The following is a 21,337-nucleotide window of genomic DNA, read 5'->3' as shown; positions in this document are numbered from 1 at the left end:
AGTAGGTCTGATATAACGCTTTCATAATGTGCTATGTGACTGATTGTTGTCTTCACACGGCAAGACACTGATTTGTTGTCAGGGGGTTCAAATCAAGACTAATCATGACTTATCACGCAATATTGAAGCTTTCTTCAAAAAGGGTCAGATCTCACTGTTGTTCTTCAGGACAGCTTGATCCATCAACACACAGCAGCTGACTGAGGCTCTTCCATCACCATGTGGTAGCCGACGCCTCATTATTTAGTGTGCAGGGGAGGAGTCATCAAGCCTGGTGATGTCAGCAGACTGTGTAAGCTCATCCAAAATGCCAGCTTTGGGGTCAAATGGGAAATGGAAAGATAAAAACCTCTCCCACTCTTACTATGATGAACTGTGGCAGATCAATCTGTAGCAAAAGACTCAGTGCTACAGGCCTAAAGGTGGGGGTACAACTGCACCAGGAAGCGTTTCACTCTCAAGAAACACTTAAACAAGACATACTGTTTTTCAGCAAGCTAAAATCTCAAGAATGTAATGTAACCTACACTAGCACATTTCAAATATATATATAAAAAAGATCAGTTTCTAGATGCTTGAATCCATAAATTAAACATTTGTGTCAGAAAATATCCACAGTATACATGCACTAAATTAAGCTACTACTGCAACAGAAAATGGTTCACTGTCAAGAAATACTTAACACAATATATGAAACATTTGCATCAAAAAATCTTTTTTGTGAAATGGTCAAAACACTAAATGAAACAACTGCTCCAGAAAATGGTGCACTGTTGAGAAGTATTCAAAACACTTAATATTTGCCGGTTCAGATGGCGTTATGCTCAAAAAATTAAATGAGACAACTGGTACAGAAAATGTTCATGGTGCAAAGTGCTTCAAAAAATATTTGCTGCTATGAAATGAAATGAACACAACAGTAACAATATCTGGTGGTTCACGCTCACAGTACCTGAGAAACAACAGCGGGATGTTTGTTTGTTTATTCAGTTACTGCCATCAAAATGAACAATCTACCAGTTCTGGTCACACAGAGAAGTAGCCTAGTATCGCCGAATGTAATGTGGGACAGTCAAAATTCAAATGACACAGTGAGACCTTTGTTGCTATGGGATAATTTAACGTGTAACTTTAGGCAGTCGCGGAGTAAACTTCCTGCCACGTCTCTTCCACCGTCCAGTGACAAACACGCTGTCGCCAAATCATGCATAGCTTACACACACAAACACACATGCTCACGTGCTTTCTGTCAGTCCCACTGACAAACCCACTCAGGCTCTCTCTAATTTCCCCCATGTCTCTGCAATGAGCCCACTGCAGTGCGACTCTCCTCTCTCTCCCTCCCCATTTGCCACCCTCCATATAATAGAATATCGATCGCTCGCCTTTGCCGCAGTGTGTTTGTGGATGAGTGTGTGTCTGACTGGGGCCCTCCAAGGTCATTGCCATGGCAACCTGAGCACGGGGTCCTCTTGCTGTGCTGTCACCGAGCACAGGTCACAGGGGTCACATGAAAAGAGGGACAAGAGAGGGGAACGAGAGGGGGGTTGGTGAGGACTGCAGCTTTTGGTGTGTTATTAGACAGCGAAAAGGTTGGAACTGTCCGATTCCACTGTGTGTTCAGACTTGACCAGAATAAAAAGAAAACGTACTGACAAAGTGCTGAGGGCCACTGAGTTCAACCCAACTTCTAACTTGCATGCAGAAATAGGAATCAAGTGTAGCGTCGACAGGTCTCACACACACACAAAAAAAACCTTCAGGGGCAAGTCACCTTTACATTTATTGCACTTTGAAATCTTTCATTTAAATACAAAAATTCAAGGTAAAATGACAAACAGGTTTACTATCAGATCTGATTATGCAGCTTGAACACAATATCATTAAATTACTGAACTATCTTAAAGTAAAAATTTGAATTAAACATGAAGGAAAAAATCCATTATTTGTCTGATCATTATGAGACATACCCACAACCAATGATTACATGGCACGCTTTAATATTTGGCAACAGTTTACAACAGTGACCACTGCATATAATCATTAATCTGCATAACAACTAACATGCATTATTAAAAAATAGGCAAACAGAGATGCTTAAAAAAAGCAATGAAGGTTTATTTGTGCATATTTGTATAAATAAGTCTCATAAAGGCTATACAGTTTGTAACAATTATGTCAGAGCCAAGACAAGGTTCATTATTGGTAAACTGGCATACAGCAGGTTGAAAGGTGAGAATGACAGGATACATGCATCGCTAGGGAATAGACTTTGAATCAGTTTCTTCTCAAACCATCTTAGCCAACATGACAAAAGGTCCATGTGAAGAGTGGTCCTCGACCAGACCCTGCTCAGAATCTGGCCTGTTACTCACACAGGCTCCATGAGGAGTTCTTCCACATCTGTAACCTCCAGCTCTCGGAACGCAGCATGAGAGCCGATCACGAACAGAGTTGCTCCTGAGAGGACAGGTGACAGATTGAAAGGAGGAATGTGAAGAGAATGGATGAGGTACTTTATCAATGAATTCAACACACAGTATAGCACACACAGCAGTAAAAAAAAAAAAAAAAATACCGTGTGCAAACAATTAGAACTAGCACGCTGATCGTGGGGATCCATGATAGAGGTGGGCGATACCAGGAATTTTGGTACTGATCCGATACCAAGTAAATACAGGCCCAGTATCGCCGATATTGATACTTTTTCATATTTAAGCTTCATAGATCCAAAAGACCTAGGATAGAATTTCACCAAACATTGTACATGACAACAAAATACTTTATCACAATCAACATTTTGTTTAAAAAAAAAAATCACTCAACACAACTTAAAAACAAAATCTCCTGAGGTAGAGGGCTGACAAACCACAATACAAGGGTGCGCTTCTCCGTGTTGTGTGTGACAGCGCAGCGCTGCTCTTACAGAGAGTAGACTTTGATTAATCTGCGTGCGCAACAGTCAGTGCATGCGGGAGAGAAAAAACGTTTGAGTATCGATCTTTTTATACGAGGATCGTTCAATATGAATACCAGCGTTGGTATCGATATTATCGATATTAGGATCGATCCGCCCACCTCTAATCCATGGGCTCTAGATTGGGTAGTGTTTATAAAATAGGTAGCTGAGATTTTTCAAGGGTGGTAATAAATTGTGCAACATTTCTATAATGATATGGAAGGGCGTGTGATTACAGATTCACAACCAATCACATCACAATCTACAACCTTAGACCTCAACAGATTTTAGAAGAAGAACTCAACCCTTTAATTTCCCATTAATAATGTAATTTTTTAAATGTCATTTTACTGTCTTAATGTATTTATTAATTGTTTATGTTCTTGTTATTATATATACTCTATTTTTGTTATCAGTATTATTATTACTACAATATTATTTCTATTATGTGATTTGATTTTTAAATATAGCACAAAGGAAATAAGTGTTTTCACTTTCTTATGTCAGTCATCCACGTGTTTTTAATGTATTTACAATATTATGTACTTACATTGAACATACTAAATAAAATCATGCACGCACACACGTACACAGACGCCACTTCGCTTTTAATATACAGATGATTTAGCGCCCCCTGCTGGACTGGCGTGTGAGTCCAGAATGTAATTTTTTTTTTAAATGGACCACAACAGAAATAAGTGTTTTCACTTTCTTGTGTCTTCCGTGTATTTTTAACATATTTATTAAATTAAATCACGCACACACACACACTTTAAATATATTGATTATTTACCGGCCCCTGCTTGAATTGCGTGCAAGTCCAGAATGTAAATATCAATGTCCTATCAACGTTCCATTTTGGCGGTGTTCATCCTTGACCCAAAATTCATAAGCCTACCAAATGGCAAATGTCAGCTCTCCACAGTTTGTCTGTGATCGAAGTTATACACATGCAGGCACACGGAGGCCTCTTGGCTTTTAATATATAGACACGCTGCATATGTACAACAATAATGCATGACATGAAACAGAGTGCGTCAGCTTACCCAGAACCCAAAAGACTGCAGCCCCTGCACCAGCCAACCAGAACACAGGCAGAGAAATGGCGCCGGCCAGACTCATTTGGTGAGGGGCAGTCAGCTCCCTACCTGGATCACAAGGATAAGACACATTTGAGAACAAAAGGATGTACAGTAGATTTGTGTTTTAAATCACAGATCTTGGCACATCAGGGCCCCCAAAGGCTGCTGAGGTTGGTGAGCAGAGATGATCCTACTGCACTGCAAGGTGGATTTGAAGATTACTAGATTAGCTAAGATGAAATTCTATCACCAAATTGATGACTGATACATCCATCCACTCATTTTTTAAAAACTCGCTTATTCCAGTTAAGGGGGGGGGAGCTAGAGTGTATCCCAACAGTTATTGGGCAATAGGCGGGGTAGACCCTAGACAGGCTACCAGTCTATCACAGGGCCACATGCAGCCAAACATAATCACACACTCTGTCATACCTATGGCCAATTTAGAGTAACCAATTTCCCTAACCTGCAAGAAGCCGGAGCAAGTGCAAGGAACCCACACAAACACAGGGAGAACTTGGAAACTCCAGACAGAAAGGACTAGGTCGGAACAGAACCTGGGATTGTCTCGCTGTGAGGCAGAAGTGCTAAACACTAAACCACTGTGCTGCCTCTAATTTATACAAATAAATAAAATATAGTTCATTCAGTTTAACTGATTTAATTCTAAAAGAATTGTAGATGTGACAGCTTACCAAGGACAACCAACTTGGACTCCTGGGCTTTTAGGTGGATTATGTAGAAGGCACCAGCAAAAACAGCCAAGGCAATAAGTAGCATGGGAGAGCTGATACTGAGCAACAAAAAAGTGTAGTGTTCTGTTAGTTATTACAAGATTTTAAAAATTGAACAATTAAAGTCTTTACTTGAAGCATAAATTATTAGATTTCTTTTAAAACCATATTTCACTCTCCACTATTTTCTTTTTGACAAGAAGGGCCCATGGAAAGTACAAACCTCCCCTAAGGTCCAACACTCTGTTGAGGTTGACCTTTTCTTTTTATGACTTTCACTGTGAGAAGGTTATTCCTTTGATCTAATTTCTAACATTCTTAGATCCTCAGTGGTTACCTTTGTTTCTGATTACTGACCTGTGACAATTATACTGATCTTTGTTGCTGATAAATTATAGCTAAATGATAAATGATAGCTGACTTTTGATCCGAGTTACTAAGCCTTGATCAACTGATCACTCATATTTGATCCTCAGTTTTGATCTTGTCTGCTGACCTTTGATCCTAATCAGTCATATCTGATCCTGACTGCTAAGCTTTGATCCTGATAATTAATCTTAGAACCTCACCAACGATGTGATGTTTTTCTCACGTTTGGGCTGAGCTTTGATCCTATCATGCGGATAAAGGAACTGGGATCAAAGGGAAGATCCCGACTTTTGGTCATGGCTGCTATACTAATCAGCAATCCTGCTTACAAAATCTAAGATCAACTTTGATGAAAAGATCTGGATCAGTCCTGGACCTGACAACTACATGTCCTATTTCACGTCCTTTTGAAATATCTTGTTGGCAAATAAGCTATCAGACAGACAAACAGTCCTTAGTGGGGGTAAAAACCAGCATCTTCATTCAGTTTTTACTGAGTGTCTAGTTAGGAGTATAGACATCATTATGAACATGTGCAGTCGCAAAAGCAAGTAGGAGAGGGTGGTGGCCTTACATGCAGTAGAGGATGAGACCTAAAAAGATGAAGGTGTAATTGCTGTTGTAAATTTCCACATTTTTCACCATCCTCTGACACAATTCTCCAAAGTTGCGGGGTTTTGAAAATTTGCGCTGATCCACAAAGCTAGCCCATGGTCGAATGGACATTCGACGCCTATCAAACCATTCTTTAGCAATACTAGCTGAGAAGCCTTTAGGGAGCCAGAGCCTGTGAAGATAAAAGAAAAAGGAAAAAAAAAAGAAAAAAAAAAAGCTGAAACTTTGAAAGCTCAATACACATTATACGCATACGGTGCATCCAGAAAGTATTCACAGCGCTTCACCTCCTCCGCATTTCGCTATGTTAAAGCCTTATTCCAAAATGGATTAAATTCCTTTTTTCCCCTCAAGATTCTACACTCAACACCCCATTTTTTGTAAATTTATAATAAAAAAACCAAAAACAAAAAAGGCAGTTCTGCCCTCTTTGCAGTACCTCTCAAGCTCCATCAGGTTGGATGGGGAGCACCGGTGCACAGCCATTGCACATTTGTCCTGAAGCCACTCCTTTGATATCTTGGCTGTGTGCTTAGGGTCACTGTCCTGCTGAAAGATTAACCATCACCCCAGTGTGAGGTTAAGAGCACTCTGGAGCAGGTTTTCATCAAGGATGTCTCTGTACATTGCAGCTTTCATCTTTCCCTCAATCCTGATTCTTGACTAGTCTCCCAGTTGCTGTTGCTGAAAAACATCCTCACAGCATGATGCTGCCACCACCATGCTTCACTGCAGGGATGGTCCCTGGTTTCCTCCAAACATGACGTCTGGCGTTCATGCCAAAGAGTTCAATCTTTGTCTCATCAGACCAGAGAATTTTGTTTCTCATGGTCTGAGAGTCCTTCATGTGCCTTTAGGCAAACTGCAGGTAAGCTGCCATGTGCCTTTTTCTAAGGAGTGACTTCTGTCTGGCCACTCTGTCATACAGGCCTGATTGGTGGATTGCTGCAGAGATGGCAGTCCTTCTGGAAGGTTCTCCTTTCTCCACAGAGGAATGCTGGAGCTCTGACACAGCGACCATCAGGTTCTTGGTCACCTCCCTCACTAAGGCCCTTCTCCTCTAATCGCTCAGTTTAGATGGGTGGCCAGCTCTAGGAAGAGTCCTGGTGGATCTGAACTTCTTCTATTTACGGATAATGGGTCAATGTGCTCACTGGTACCTTCAAAATAGCAGAAATGTTTCTGTACCCTTCCCCAGATTTGCGCCTCCAGCCAATCCTGTCTCAAAGGTCTACAGACAATTCCTTTGACATTTACCGTCGTGAGACAGGTTAGTTTTACCCTACTGATGATGTGTTGTTTCAATAGTAATCCTGCTCAGTACAAGAGGAACCGCAGATTCAGACATTTGGTGTATGTGCTTGGCTGAGGAGCCAATGGTGCGAAGCTACCATCTGTGGGATTATGACTCTAAGTCAGAATCCTGCCTAGACGAAGCGATACCAATGTGCCGTGGATTTTCGGTTGGCCCCTGATAGCTGGGCCTTCCCCCCTGGGGGGCCCGGTGAGCAGAGCCGCTCATGACTGGACTGGGGCGCGGCCGGATATGCGGCCACCCCTCTCCTCCCTCGCACCTCATGTTTGTGGAGAACCTGGTGCTAAATGAGGTTTGGTCTGTGCTCTGACATGCACTGTCAACTGTGGGACCTTATATGCAAGGTTGGGTAGGATTACTTTGAAAGAATACATGTAGATTACATGTATGTATGTACATACATTTGGATTACTTGTAATCTTATTACTTTTGGATTACATTTCAAAGTAATCCTACCCAACCTTGCTTATATGTAGACAGGCGTGTCTTTCCAAACCATGTCCAATCAAGTGAATTTAACCAGGTGGACTCCAATTAAGCTGTAGAAACAGGATGCATCTGAGCTCAATTTTGAGCTTCATGACATGATTTCATAGTTATTTTATTTTTAATAAATTTGCAAAAATCAAAACAACAACATTTTTTCACATTGCCACTATGGCTTGTTGTGTGTAGATTTTCAAGGAAAAAAAAAAATAATTTCATCCACTTTGGAATAAGGCTGTAACATGACAAAATGCGGAAAAAGTGAAGCGCTGCGAATACTTTCTGGATGCATGTATTCACAAATTCACATTACTTCAAAAATTAACAAGACCACTTGTTTGAGTATTTGCTGTTTGCCAGATGCCATTTTTGATAATACTGCAGGTGTACATGGAGAATGGGGCACAGGTAACCTTGAACCAGGTGTCTTCTGTTTGGGAAGCAAGCGCTCTAAACATGCTGCCCATGAATTTCGTAGATGTTAGACTAAAAGCAAAAAATATGAACCCTTACTTTGCCATGATTCCAGCTCCACCTTTACCAGTTGGATGAGCTTCCTCAGCACCGAATAGATCTCCAGCCTTGCTGTCCATGTCCACAAGGCTGTTCTCTCCCTTTGGAGCTCCAGAGAGCATTTACAGGCTGCTGCCACACAATCCAACAGATAAACAAACAAACAATGTTAGCATTACATTATGCGAATATTACCGTATTTTCCGGACTATAAGTCGCACCGGAGTATAAGTCGCACCAGCCACTTTATCCATTATAAAGAAAAACAAACCATAAATAAGTCGCACCGGAGTATAAGTCGCACCAGCCACTTAATCCATTATAAAGAAAAATAAACCATAAATAAGGTCCACTGGACTATAAGTCCCATGGACATACAGGTATGTTAACATGAAAAGTTCAGATGATAATATTGTGACGGCTACCGTTTTCGGATGCATATTTCACCAGTCGCAACTTGTAATCTGCAGAGTATGATTTTCTTTTTGGTGGCATTTTTTCGGGCCTTCTCTGTTGTCTTATGTTATCAGTAACGTTAAAATTTTAATTTTTCTATGGTAGTCAGAAGTCGCAGGAACAGTTACACAAGCCTCGAGTGCCCTCTCGTGAGCTGCATTTTACCTACGGATATGTTTGTATTTTGCGGACCACATTGCGAGCCGAACCATGCAGTGCCTACCTGCGCAGCTCATGACCACCCAGCGGTGTCGATCCAGCTCCTTCCAAGTGGAGACGCTAATCCTCCGCCGTCGCTTAGTGCTCCCATGCAGCTCTCAGCGTCAACTCTGCTCACACTGATATCCAAGGGTTGAAGCTGTCTTGTTAGCCGTCCCGGAATAAACACCATGTTCGTCTGCTTCAAACGCTTTTCACAATCATCGACGCCAGCTCCTTCCAAGTGCACACGCTAATCCTCCGCCGTCGCTCACCCAATGCTCCCACGCAGCTCTCAGCGTCAACTTAAACACTCTGCTCACATTGATATCCAAGGGTTGAAGCTGTTCTGTTCGCCAAGCCGGAATAACAGCAAGCACCGAGTTCGTCAGCTTCACACGCTGTGGGTGAGGTGAGGAATACGCATCCAAAGTTCTGTTCTCTGATTGGTTATCGCGACCAGCGTGAACTATAGGATGGCCGTCATACTACAGTGCCCATGATGCATTGCATTTCCTTTTCCGGTGGCCATTTTAAAACATAGATCGACTCTGTCACGTAAAATTGTTTTGTTACAGTAAATTAATTGAGATCCTACCGGTATATTTTTCATTTATAAGTCGCACCGGAGTATAGGTCGCACCCCCGGCCAAAACATGTAAAAAAGTGCGACTTATAGTCCGGAAAATATGGCATGTCCTCACAACGAACATTTGGACGTTGAAGAAAAGGCTACCATCTGTATTGAACGGGCTTGTGTATTTGATGAAGTGTTATTGTTGATCATACAGATACATCGGAGCATGATACAGGGCGTGATACATAAACAGACATGTGATACGTGCTAAGCTTGTGGGTCATTGAGATCTGAAACCATATTGTTTTTCACTAAATAACTTATGCTTCTGTAAAAAACTGGTCAGTTTTTGAGTGAACAATTTCTCAAGAACTTTAGAAAACTGTGAGAGCTGTGACACAGGTTTCACAGGTACAGTGTTGGGAAAGTGAAGTACACGGACCCACGACAGGGGGCGTAAATGAACGGCCAATAGGAAGTCCGAATAAATAACAATTTATTCTGCAAATGTGCACAACAACCAAATATGCTTTTAGTCTGTCAATCAATCTACACAAAAGGTGACGCGTGGGCAGGCCCGAGGGTAGGAGACGCCTATCCAGAGAAGAGCCGGGACCCACGAGGTTCCACCGCCAACGGAGACCTGCAATACACCGGAGCCGCCGAGTCCTGAGTCCCCAGGTGGCCACTGCTTCCAGCTGTCAGATCCGGTACTGCTGGCAGGAACAGACACAGGTTAAAGGTGGGTGTGTATACACCCAGCAAACAGTCAGCAAAAATACAGTTCCTTCCTGAGGGAAAAACCTCCACCTCCAAACACAGGAACTCAGAGTACGTGCAGTGCCTTATGTAACACTTATCAAGTCAGAGGTGAGGAGTGGAGACGCCAACTCCTACAACTTCCACAAACTCGGCTACAAGCTGCAAGTGTACAAAAAGGTTTACGACTGCAAAAACGTGTGCGTAGGGCACAAAACGGCTGAGCAAGTTTACCTGTCGGGTAAGCTGATAACTCGGCAGAGTTATGATGTCTCTCCCAGGCTTTTATGGATGTGATGTGATGAATGAAGATGTGTGACAGCTGTCAGCTCCGAGCACCTGGCGGACTCCTGTGGCGACTGTGCCCCCTGGTGCCTGAAACCCCGCGACAGGCAGGGAGCCCTCTGGTGTTGGGCCAGCAGTACCTCCTCTTCGGGCGGCCCACACAACAGGACCCCCCCCTCAACGGGCGCCTCCTGGCGCCCGACCAGGCTTGTCGGGATGCCGCTAGTAGAAATCGGCCAGGAGGGCTGGATCCAGGATGAAGCTCCTCTTCACCCAGGAGCACTCTTCGGGTCCGTAGCCCTCCCAATCCACAGATACTGATAACCCTGACCCCTCCGGCGAACATCAAGGAGCCTGCGTACCGTCCATGCAGGCTCGCCATCGATGATGCGGGCAGGAGGCGGCGCTGGTCCGGGGGTGCAGAGGTCGGATGTGTGGCAGGGCTTGATTTTGGAGACATGAAACACCGGGTGGATCCGCAGTGAAGCTGGGAGTTTAAGCTTCACTGCGGCCTGACTGATGACTTTGATGATGGGAAAAGGTCTGATGTATCTGTCTGTCAGTTTTGGTGAGTCCGTGTGCAGAGGGATGTTCTTAGTGGATAGCCAAACCTCCTGCCCGGGCTGGTAAGCGGGGGCCGGGGTGCGTCGGCGATCTGCATGGCCCTTTGCCCTCGTCCGGGCTTTCAAAAGGGCAGAGCGGGCTGTTCGCCACACCCGACGGCACCTTCTGAGGTGGGCCTGGACCGAGGGGATCTCGACCTCTCCCTCCACAGCCGGAAACAATGGGGGCTGGTACCCCAAGCACACCTCGAAGGGGGAAAGGCCGGTCGCCAATGAGACTTGGCTGTTGTTGCTCACCGTGGTCCCCAGTTCTCCTCACAAGTCTGGAGGAGTTTCTGTAGGGAACTGGGGGCCACGGTCTGAGACGATATTCGTGGGGATACCATGCAGACGCACGACGTGGTGGACCAGGAGGTCTGCAGTCTCCTGGGTGGTCGGGAGCTTCAGGAGGGCCACGAAGTGGGCCGCCTTGGAGAACCGGTCCACTATCGTCATGATTGTACTCATTCCCTGGGATGCAGGGAGACCCGTGACGAAGTTCAGGCCTATATGGGACCAGGGGCGACGAGGCACCGGCTGGAGGCGTCCTCTCTCTGGTTAATGTACAGCCTTGCCCCTGGCACAGGTGGTGCAGGCCCGGACATACTCCCGGATATCGGCTTCCATTGACGCCCACCAGAATTGCTGCCGGACCGCTGCCACGGTTCTTCACATCCCTGGATGGCAGGAGAGCTTGGAACCGTGACAGAAGTCCAGAACCGCAGCTCTTGCGTCTGGTGGGACATACAACCTGTTCGATGGTCCACCGCCGGGGTCCGGGTGACGTGTCGGAGCCTCCCTGACGATGTTCTCTATGTCCCACATAAGGGTGGCGACGACAGCAGACTCAGGGATGATGGTGTCAGGTGGATCCGACAGCTCTGTTCTGACCTCCTCTTCATGCACCTGGGACAGTGCGTCAGACCACTGGTTTTTGGTCCCAGGGCGGTAGGTGATCCGGAAGTCAAAACGTCTAAAGAAAAGTGACCAACGGGCTTGCCTGGGGTTCAGACGCTTAGCGGTCCGGATGTACTACAGGTTCTGATGGTCAGTGAAAACCGTGAATGGAACCACAGCTCCCTCCAACAAGTGTCTCCACTCCTCCAGGGCCTCTTTCACCGCCAGGAGCTCCCGATTGCCGACGTCATAGTTCGGTTCTGCCGGGGTCAACCTACGGGAAAAATAGGCACAAGGGTGGAGAACCTTATCGGACTCCCTGCTCTGGGACAGCACGGCTCCTATCCCTGAGTCAGAGGCATCCACTTCAACAACAAACTGGCGGTTAGGATCGGGCTGCACCAGAACTGGCGCAGTCGAGAACCGGCATTTCAACTCCCTAAACGCGGCTTCGCACAGATCCGACCAGGTGAAGGGGACTTTTGGGGAGGTCAGGGCTGTCAGGGGACCAACCACCTGACTGTAGCCCTTGATGAACCTCCTGTAGAAATTTGCGAACTCGAGGAACTGTTGCAGCTTCCTACGGCTTGCCAGTTGGGGCCAATCTCTCACCGCTGCTACCTTGGCCGGATCGGGTGCGACGGACTTGGAGGAGATGATGAACCCCAGGAAGGACAAAGAAGTACGGTGGAACTCGCACTTCTCACCCTTCACAAACAGCTGGTTCTCCAACAACCGCTGCAGGACCTTACGTACATGCTTAACATGGGTCTCAGGATCCGGGGAGAAGATGAGGATATCGTCCAGGTATATGAAGACGAACTGATGCAGGAAGTCCCGCAAGACGTCATTTATGAATGTTTGGAACGTCGCGGGGGCGTTAGTGAGGCCGAACGGCATGACCAGGTACTCAAAGTGACCTAACGGGGTGTTAAATGCCGTCTTCCATTCGTCTCCCTTCCGGATCCGAACGAGGTGATAAGCATTCCAAAGATCCAGTTTCGTAAATATTTTGGCTCCATGCAGGGGCGTGAACACTGAATCCAATAGAGGCAACGGGTATCGGTTGCAAACCGTAATCTCATTCAGCCCTCTATAATCAATGCATGGACGGAGTCCGCCGTCCTTCTTGCCCACAAAAAAGAAACCAGCACCTAACGGGGAGGAAGAGTTCCGGATTAACCCGGCAGCTAAAGACTCCCGGATGTAGGTCTCCACTGATTCGCGCTCAGGGCGTGAGAGGTTATACAGTCTACTGGACGGATACTCAGCGCCCGGAATCAAATCAATGGCACAATCACACGGACCTCCTCTTTAGCAGTCGCACCGGGTGGGACCGAGGATCTTAGACACTCCCGGTGGCATGTTTCGCTCCATTGAGCCACAACCCCAGTCGGCCAATCGATCCGGGGATTGTGCTTACTCATCCATGGATAACCCAAAATAATTCTGGAGGTAGAAGGTGTTACAAAAAACACAATCTCCTCCCTGTGGTTTCCAGACACAACCAGTGTTAAGGGCTGTGTCTGGTGTGTTATTAATGGTAGAAGGGTGCCATCTAGTGCCCGTACCTTCAATGGTGAAGGAAGGGCCACTAGAGGGAGCCCTACTTCCTTAGCCCATCTGCTATCAAGCAGATTCCCCACTGACCCGTGTCGATGAATGCTGGGGCATGAAGGGTTAAATCCCCACAGAGGATCATAACTGGGACTCGTGCGGATTTTCGTGCTTTTCCCTCGTGGTCCTTCGCCACCAGGTGCTCCTTTAGGGCCGGAGACAGCCCCCTTATAAAGGCGGCGCGGAGCGCTACCGAATTCCAGCCGGCCCTCGCTGCCGCACTGCGGAAGTCAACTGAATACTCAGCGGCGCTCCGGTGCCCCTGTCAGATTGACAGAAGCACATTAGAAGTGGATTCGCCTCTGTACGGATGATCAAACACCTGTCGAAACTCCCGGATAAACTCAGTATACGTTGACAGGAGTCGTGAGTTCTGCTCCCAGAGCGCCATAGCCCAGGCGTGTGCCTTGCCTCGAAGCAAATTAATCACAAAAGCCACCCGGCTGTGGTCTGACGCGTACATCACGGGGTGTTGTGAAAAAACGAGCGTGCACTGCATCAGAAAGTCCACGCACGTTTCGACACAACCCCCGTATGGTTCCGGGGGGGTAATGTAAGCTTCGGAAGAAGGGGGGGGGAGACCTTTGAACCACCACTGGATCATCATTATTTAGCAACAGGCCCGCAGGACGGGTGGCTGCAGCCGCATCTGACACGCGCGCCTCTACCTGAGCGGTGAGAGCCTCCATCCTGTGGGTGAGGTGAATATCCTGCTCGGTTAGCAGATCCAACCGAGCCATAAAGTTGGTGAGGATGCGCTGCAGCTCACCCAACTCACCTCCTGGTGGAGCCTGCGCACCTTGCATTTCCATTGGTGGTTCAAACGCCCCTCGGAGTCCATGACGTGGCCGAGTTATCCTGTTGGGAAAGTGAAGTACACGGACCCATGACAGGGGGCGTAAATGAACGGCCAATAGGAAGTCCGAATAAATAACAATTTATTCTGCAAATGTGCACAACAACCAAATATGCTTTTAGTCTGTCAATCAATCTACACAAAAGGTGACACGTGGGCAGGCCCGAGGGTAGGAGACACCTATCCAGAGAAGAGCTGGGATCCACGAGGTTCCACCGCCAACGAAGACCTGCAATACACCTGAGCCGCCGAGTCCTGAGTCCCCAGGTGGCCACTGCTTCCAGCTGTCAGATCCGGTACTGCTGGCAGGAACAGACACAGGTTAAAGGTGGATGTGTATACACCCAGCAAACAGTCAGCAAAAATACAGTTCCTTCCTGAGGGAAAAACCTCCACCTCCAAACACAGGAACTCAGAGTACGTGCAGTGCCTTATGCATCACTTATCAAGTCAGAGGTGAGGAGTGGAGACGCCAACTCCTACAACTTCCACAAACTTGGCTACAAGCTGCAAGTGTACAAAAAGGTTTACGACTGCAAAAAGCTCTGCTGCAAAAACGTGTGCGTACGGCACAAAACGACTGAGCAAGTTTACCTGTCGGGTAAGCTGATAACTCGGCAGAGTTATGATGTCTCTTCCAGGCTTTTATGGATGTGATGTGATGAATGAAGATGTGTGACAACTGTCAGCTCCGAGCACCTGGCGGACTCCTGTGGCGACTGCGCCCCCTGGTGCCTGAAACCCGACGACAGGCAGGGCGCCCTCTGGTGTTGGGCCAGCAGTACCTCCTCTTCGGGCGGCCCACACAACATACAGAAGCCTATAACTTCTTCTGGTTTGTCTGGGAGTCTTGGAGGCTTTCCTCACTGTTTTCCTTCTTGCACAGTCACTCAGTTTTTGAGAACTGTGTACTCCACACAGATTTACCATAGAGTGATATACCCTTTGTATTTCTTCATAACTGATGTAAATAAAATCCAAGATATACTCAGTGACTTGGAAATGTTCATGTATCCTTCCCCTGACTTGTCTGAAGAAAACTGGTAATAAAACTAATTATTTACAGATATTATACCAAAGGGACCCATTACTTATGCAGCCCATCGTCTTGGCTTTCAGATTTTTAATTCATTTATACAAGCAAAGCGCCGCACAGCGGCGCGAAGCTCACTCTTATGGTAGATGAAGGCACAAACCGGAAATGGCACAGAACAATCCGAAAATGGCAAAAAAAAAAAAAAAAAATCCGGAAATGCCACAAAAAAAATCTGCCCAATGGAGGAAAAAACAAACACAAATCAGACAACACTATCGTAAAAAGCCACAAACTGATGGTAGACGAAGCCGCAAACCGGAAGTGACATAGTGAGATGCTGAAGCGCTTCACTCGTTCATGTCCGTGACATATACATATTATCAAGTTGTAGAGATTTGCTTTGAGTTTGAGTTTAAGGAAGATTATTTTAGAAATTTTTATACTGATAAGCCTGATTTACTTTTTGCATTGAAAATGGCAAAAATAAATTAAAATGTGTGAAATAACAAGGGGCCGAATACTTTTGTGAGGCACTGTATGGCTGTTGTCTCATGCTAATCAAATTATTAACTGTTCTCTCAAGCCCTTTCTGGGTTAAAAGGTTCCAAATCTTTGTTTACGGAGGTAACACTTGCTTACATACAGATCAGTGATTTCTGTTAAAAAAAAAAAGTTATAAAACACAAGATACCTTCAACTTCACTCTTGTGTGCGTTTTAAAAAGTTTGTACCATCACAAACGAAAAACCATGAATAAACATTCTTAGCTACATCAATAAGTGCTGAATGACAGCAACAGTTAAACGTCTAACTAGTTGTCATCCACCCAGTGTTTAAGTCATGGAAACTTTAAACCAACAAAGGGCTGGGCCACTGCCACATCATCGGCAGACAGCAAGCCACTACAAAGGATTACTATTAGAATACCATTAAATAACTAACACAGACTGTATGGTAACTAACCACCTCATTACAATTTGTACAGAGAAAAGCTATTTTTAATGACTGTCTAAAGATTTAATTGTTAGGTCAACTCCAGCAGATTACATTTTGTAATTAGGTACATTAACAGACGGTGAAAGAATGTGTGAAAGTTACAAAAATGTATATGAGTTGCGACGTTTATATTTTTTTTTTTTAGCCAAATATACTCACAAGGGAAGTTTGTCGAACTGTCCGTGATTTCCTGATCTTTTGTTGTCTTTCTTCACGGATGTGACGTAATGGAATTTGCTTCACTTCCTGTATACCGCGTACAACTCTGCCACCTATAGCTGGCATTAAGAATCGCCCAACTGCTGTAGTGCACTTTCTGTAAGTAATTAATTCGTGGCTGTTATCAATTAAATTGCTAATTAATAACCATGATAGTGATTGCAGCGCTATTTTTTCCATTAAAAACCGCTGTTATCATTGTTATAAATATTTGTTAATTGCAAATATTTCTTCTCATAGACTGTTGATACGCAAGGTCTATAACCTTTAGCTGTATTTTAAGACTGTTTTAGCTACCTGCTGTATTGTAAGCCGCTTTCAGCTACAGAATGCTTTTAGCTCTTTGGAGTTGGTGGTGAATGAATAATATCGGAGGAATCAAACTGATTAATGCGCATTCAAAGCCACGGGTTTAAATATCTGATTTGGAATCAGCCAAAATGTTTACACTTGCCAAACGTGTGTAGGAAATCTGACATCAGATCGGTGAGCTGAGCAGACGTCGTGATTGGTCAGATTGTGTTGCGTTTTGTGTTGTTGTCTGCGGACTTCCTTAGCTTGCTAACCTTAAAGGTTGCCAGGTAAAAAAAATGTTAAAATGTCGGTTTTGAAATACGTATAACATTTTTTATCTGTTCAACAATAATTATGATAAAAACACTAGTCATTTTTTGAGGGAGGCCAGCGGCTTATGTATGTCCTGCTAAATACCCGTTAGCTTAGCGCAAAAATGTCTACGTTATGTACCGTATTTATTAGTATATGTTATGTGTGACACACATAATTAATTTGTCTGTTTATCCGAACATCTGCCAAAAGTGAATTTTTGTGTGCGTGTGTTTGTGTTTTTTCCTCAGAGTGGTTACTTTACGTGTCGTTAGTAATTTACTTCACCGGTGGCTGAAGTAACATTTTCTACATCAGCAGCTACATTTCCTGTCGAGGATATTCTTTGAAACGATCACAACATATCACATTCACATCTGCGTCGACCCAACTGTGAAGACAGGTAGGATTTCTAAGCTTGGTAAAACGAGTTACCACAGTAGGTTTGCGGTTTTATGCATCTCCACGTATTTACTTACCACAGTATGTACTAAATCGTATTATGGTGATTTCGCCGAAACCTCCACACATTTCGCTCCTTCCTTTCCCGCGACATTTCATGTTTATAGCCGAAATGTAGCTTTTTTTTTGTTTTTAACCATTTTAATATGCTCTGATGCAACCACTGTCCACCAGAAATCTTAATTTTAAAATACTTGGCGGCGCCTATTCGTACGCATAGCCGTATTAATAATTTTACAAATTCTATTCGTGATCAGGGTTGGACCTAGACCCCAAATCTGACAGATGCACATTTGTGATATTTGACCCCATTTTTTTTAACGAATAATACAGTCCACAAAATCACATGATTGTAACATGCTGGCATGATCTGCATGTGACTTGAATACAATATCAAGAATAAAAAAAAAAAAAGTATTGTCCACCAGATGATCTGGTGTCAGAAAACAGCAATGCACATTGACACGTGTAATGTGATTATTTATTTATTTATTTAAAATACCTCCACCACATGTCCATTTACAGCTGGGTGGACTGACACATGCAGGTTAAAGGAGTGAACCTACCAGGAATGACACTTGATGCATCACATCCCAATAGTTTTTCCACAATGCATCCAGTCATATTTGTATAGTAGATGTGTGCCATAAATGTGTTGGAAGTTAAAAAGGATATTTTTTGTTTTTGCTTTGTTTCCACAGTAAGATTGGCAGCAATAACATTGTTCATTTTGGTTGAACTCACACTGTGCAGTCTGAGTCGTAGTTGGGGCAGAACTGCTGGCACAGGCCTAGGCCGACTTCCAGAGGTGTTCTGCGGTGTGGTCCAGCTGGGGCTGTGCCCCAAACTAAGCTGGGAAAGAAAATACTGATGAATCCAGTTTTATGTGGAGTGACTGGTCTGCTGTTCAGTTGAACAATTGCTAATAATATTATTATTCCTACTTGGATAATACAATGTAGTATTTAGGTTAAAAATGGTCAGGTGTTTGTAATGAAGTGGCTTGCGTTCAGTGAACAAAGCCACAAATATTTCCTTGTCTTTTGTGTCTATAAAAATCTTTTGCATGCAGTATGATCATTGATTGTGTGCAGTATTGATCAGTATGTCTGGTATTTATATTTGCAAAGTGTGTTTATTTTTTATTTTCACTTGTGATACTCTTTTGATACTCTTTGTGCTGCTATACAATATTGCTGGAACCTCAGTTTCCCCGAGGGAGTCTTCCCAAGGGATCAGTAAAGTCCTATCTAACCTGATAAATCCCTTATCAGGACAGGCTTTATATGGGGAGGTGGGTTAAACCCTCATTATTTTGCATCATGCATATGTGCCATACAGACTGCTTGCATCTGTGCAATTGTGCCTTTTATCTTCTGTAAAATGACCGGTAGACATTACCTCAGGTTCTATTAATCTTGTGTGAACACAAGCATCTGTATAAAAGGAGTTTTCCACTGTTTAGCTCAGACATGGAGGCTCGTAAAAAGATGCATTTCGAAAAGACACTGTGCATCTTGATCAGCTACTTTGTTGCGCTCAAAATAGTTAATGTTGACTTTGCCCTAGTTATGTATTCATCAAATATTTTAATTACGGGCCAGTTAGAAATACATTAATCAAATAAAACCACTGCATTGTACATACTGAGAACTCCACCATGTGTGTGGGGGGGTTTTTTACAACATGCAGAAATCTATTTAAGCACTGTGACTATATTTTGAAGGAATCGCCACCAAAAATGAATATACTCTGTTTTTTTGTGGTTTTTTTTTTTTTTTTTTTTCGCCGCTGCATTAAAAATTTCACTCTGTATCCATAAACTTGCCTCAGCTTCACAAACTGGCAGTAATGTAATGTGTCAATTGCATTTTTAGGTAAAATAATCTAATTGAAAAAGACAGTAATAATGAATAATAATTTCCTAAAACTTTGATTTCTAATAATTTGTCAAATGTGATCTTTTTTTTTTTTTTTTTTTTTTTTTTTACAGACTTTTTCAGGTTGTGTGGAGAAGGGTTGGTGAGCAACCCTGATCATGGCCACAGTTCATCATACAGGGTGCCCTCTCAGAGATTCTTTTTACTGGGATGAAACAGAATGTCTCAACTATTATGGGATGCTTTCTCTCCAAGAGGTTTTTGAAATAGTTGGTTCTCAAATGACTGAGATGGACATTGAGGTACTCACTTTCTTTTTGAATGAAACCTGCCCTATACAACACCCACTTGATCCAGCAGGATGGACAGTTGACCCCCGTGAGGTTGATCCAGATGAGCCGGATGTATCTACAAGTCCAGAGCTGCTAAAGGCCTGGAGACGACTACAGTCTCAAGGTTTCCCATGGAATGTGGCTCCATACAAACCCAGAAGTGGTGTTGAGCTGCTGCTTGAGATGGAGAGGCGAGGTTACATTAGTGATGGCAACCTAGAGCCACTACTGCAACTGCTGAGGATCCTCACGCGTCATGATCTGCTACCTTTTGTGTCTTGCAAGAAACGGCGTACAGGTGAGGAGCCATGTGTGTGTATATATATTAGGGTGATTAAAAAAATGTAATCCAGTTATTTGCAAGATTTGCAATTAAGTAATCTAGATTAATCTCAAATATACTTAAAAAAAAGAAACCCTTCAAATCGCGAGGCACATAGTGTATAAAAATGCGAGGTGCTCGTAAACACAAAACCAGCGAGAGAAAATACTTCACTCTCATTATAAACAATTACATCCATCCATCCAACTATATCCGATCCGCTTACACCAATTAAGGGTCATGGTGGGGGCTGGAGTTTATCCCAGCGGTTATTGGATGAGTGTCACAATACACCCTGGATAGGCTACCAGTCTGTTGCAGAACCTAAAAACAATTACAGAAATATTTTAATGTGTAATAATAAACGGCATCCTTTTTTGGCAGTTTGCTACCATTTGTTACCACTTGTTTGCATTTGTATCTGACCATATGCAAAAAAAAAAAAGTACTTTAAATAATAGGGGTATCAGTAATTCTGACCACAAAGTATAAGATGTATCTGACATTTGCCTTCTAAAACTATTCATTACATAAAAATGAAAGTTCATTTAGTTCACTGCAACTTCAGCATGTTTTCGTCAAATAAATAAAACAGTATATACAAGGGGCGACTCTATAAATATTTATCTGCTGCAGTACAAAACTCAATCGCTCCTCATGTATGTATGTATATCTGTGTGTATGTATGTACGTAAAGGTACATTGGAAAAAAAAAAAACTAGGATATTCTGAAAGAGATCAGTAGTTTTTGTCAGTTGAAGAAAGTGAAAATTTCATATATTCTACACTCATTACTTATAAACTCAAATATTTCTATTATTATTATTAGTTTTTATTTCAATAATTATGGCCTACAACTCAGTTTTTTTTAAATGTCTCAAAATATTAGAATATTTCACAAGATCAATCCAAAACAATATATAATACAGACATGTTGAACTTCTGAAAAATATATTTGTTTGTATGCCCAGTACTTTGTTGGGGTTCCTTTTTGCATGAATTACTGCATCATCAGTGCAGTGTGGTGATCAGCCTGTGGCACTTCTCAGGTGTTGTAGAAGCTCGGGTTGCACTGATCGTCATCATCCTCTTGACAGTACCCAAGATTCTCTGTAGGGTTCAAGTTAGGGGATGTGGCTGGCTCAAGTACATTGACACTATGTT

At 43.7% G+C, this 21,337-nt stretch overlaps 2 protein-coding genes across 4 annotated transcripts in view; one reads left to right on the top strand and one right to left on the bottom strand.

Annotated features, from left to right (window-relative positions):
- Positions 1–1,758: 1,758 nt before the first annotated feature.
- On the bottom strand, positions 1,759–16,636 carry rabac1 (Rab acceptor 1 (prenylated)). 3 transcript variants are annotated; one of them, XM_034174431.1, is made up of 6 exons: positions 16,512–16,636; positions 8,074–8,213; positions 5,719–5,931; positions 4,737–4,834; positions 4,006–4,107; positions 1,759–2,460 (listed from the first exon to the last, which is right to left on the bottom strand). In XM_034174431.1, exons 2-6 carry the CDS (start codon positions 8,193–8,195, stop codon positions 2,372–2,374), a joined length of 624 nt encoding a protein of 207 aa, XP_034030322.1. In that variant the 5' UTR covers positions 8,196–8,213; positions 16,512–16,636; the 3' UTR covers positions 1,759–2,371. The 3 variants fall into 3 exon arrangements, with proteins under 3 accessions (XP_034030322.1, XP_034030323.1, XP_034030324.1); XM_034174432.1 differs by having other exon boundaries at positions 8,074–8,205; positions 16,512–16,597; XM_034174433.1 differs by having other exon boundaries at positions 8,074–8,202; positions 16,512–16,591.
- A 438-nt stretch (positions 16,637–17,074) lies between these two features.
- Positions 17,075–21,337, top strand: part of dedd1 (death effector domain-containing 1) — a 53,801-nt gene continuing 49,538 nt past the window's right edge. The window contains exons 1-3 of the mRNA XM_034174430.1: positions 17,075–17,152; positions 17,429–17,580; positions 19,643–20,149. Of these exons, the coding sequence (XP_034030321.1) occupies positions 19,678–20,149 (472 nt within the window). The 5' untranslated portion in view covers positions 17,075–17,152; positions 17,429–17,580; positions 19,643–19,677. The remainder of the gene's footprint in view (positions 17,153–17,428; positions 17,581–19,642; positions 20,150–21,337) is intronic.

This window comes from Thalassophryne amazonica, chromosome 7 (assembly GCF_902500255.1).
Source record: "Thalassophryne amazonica chromosome 7, fThaAma1.1, whole genome shotgun sequence".
In the NCBI taxonomy this organism is placed as follows: domain Eukaryota; kingdom Metazoa; phylum Chordata; class Actinopteri; order Batrachoidiformes; family Batrachoididae; genus Thalassophryne; species Thalassophryne amazonica.
The sequence above is the reverse complement of the archived record's forward strand: the minus strand, read 5'-3'. Positions and strand labels throughout refer to the sequence as shown.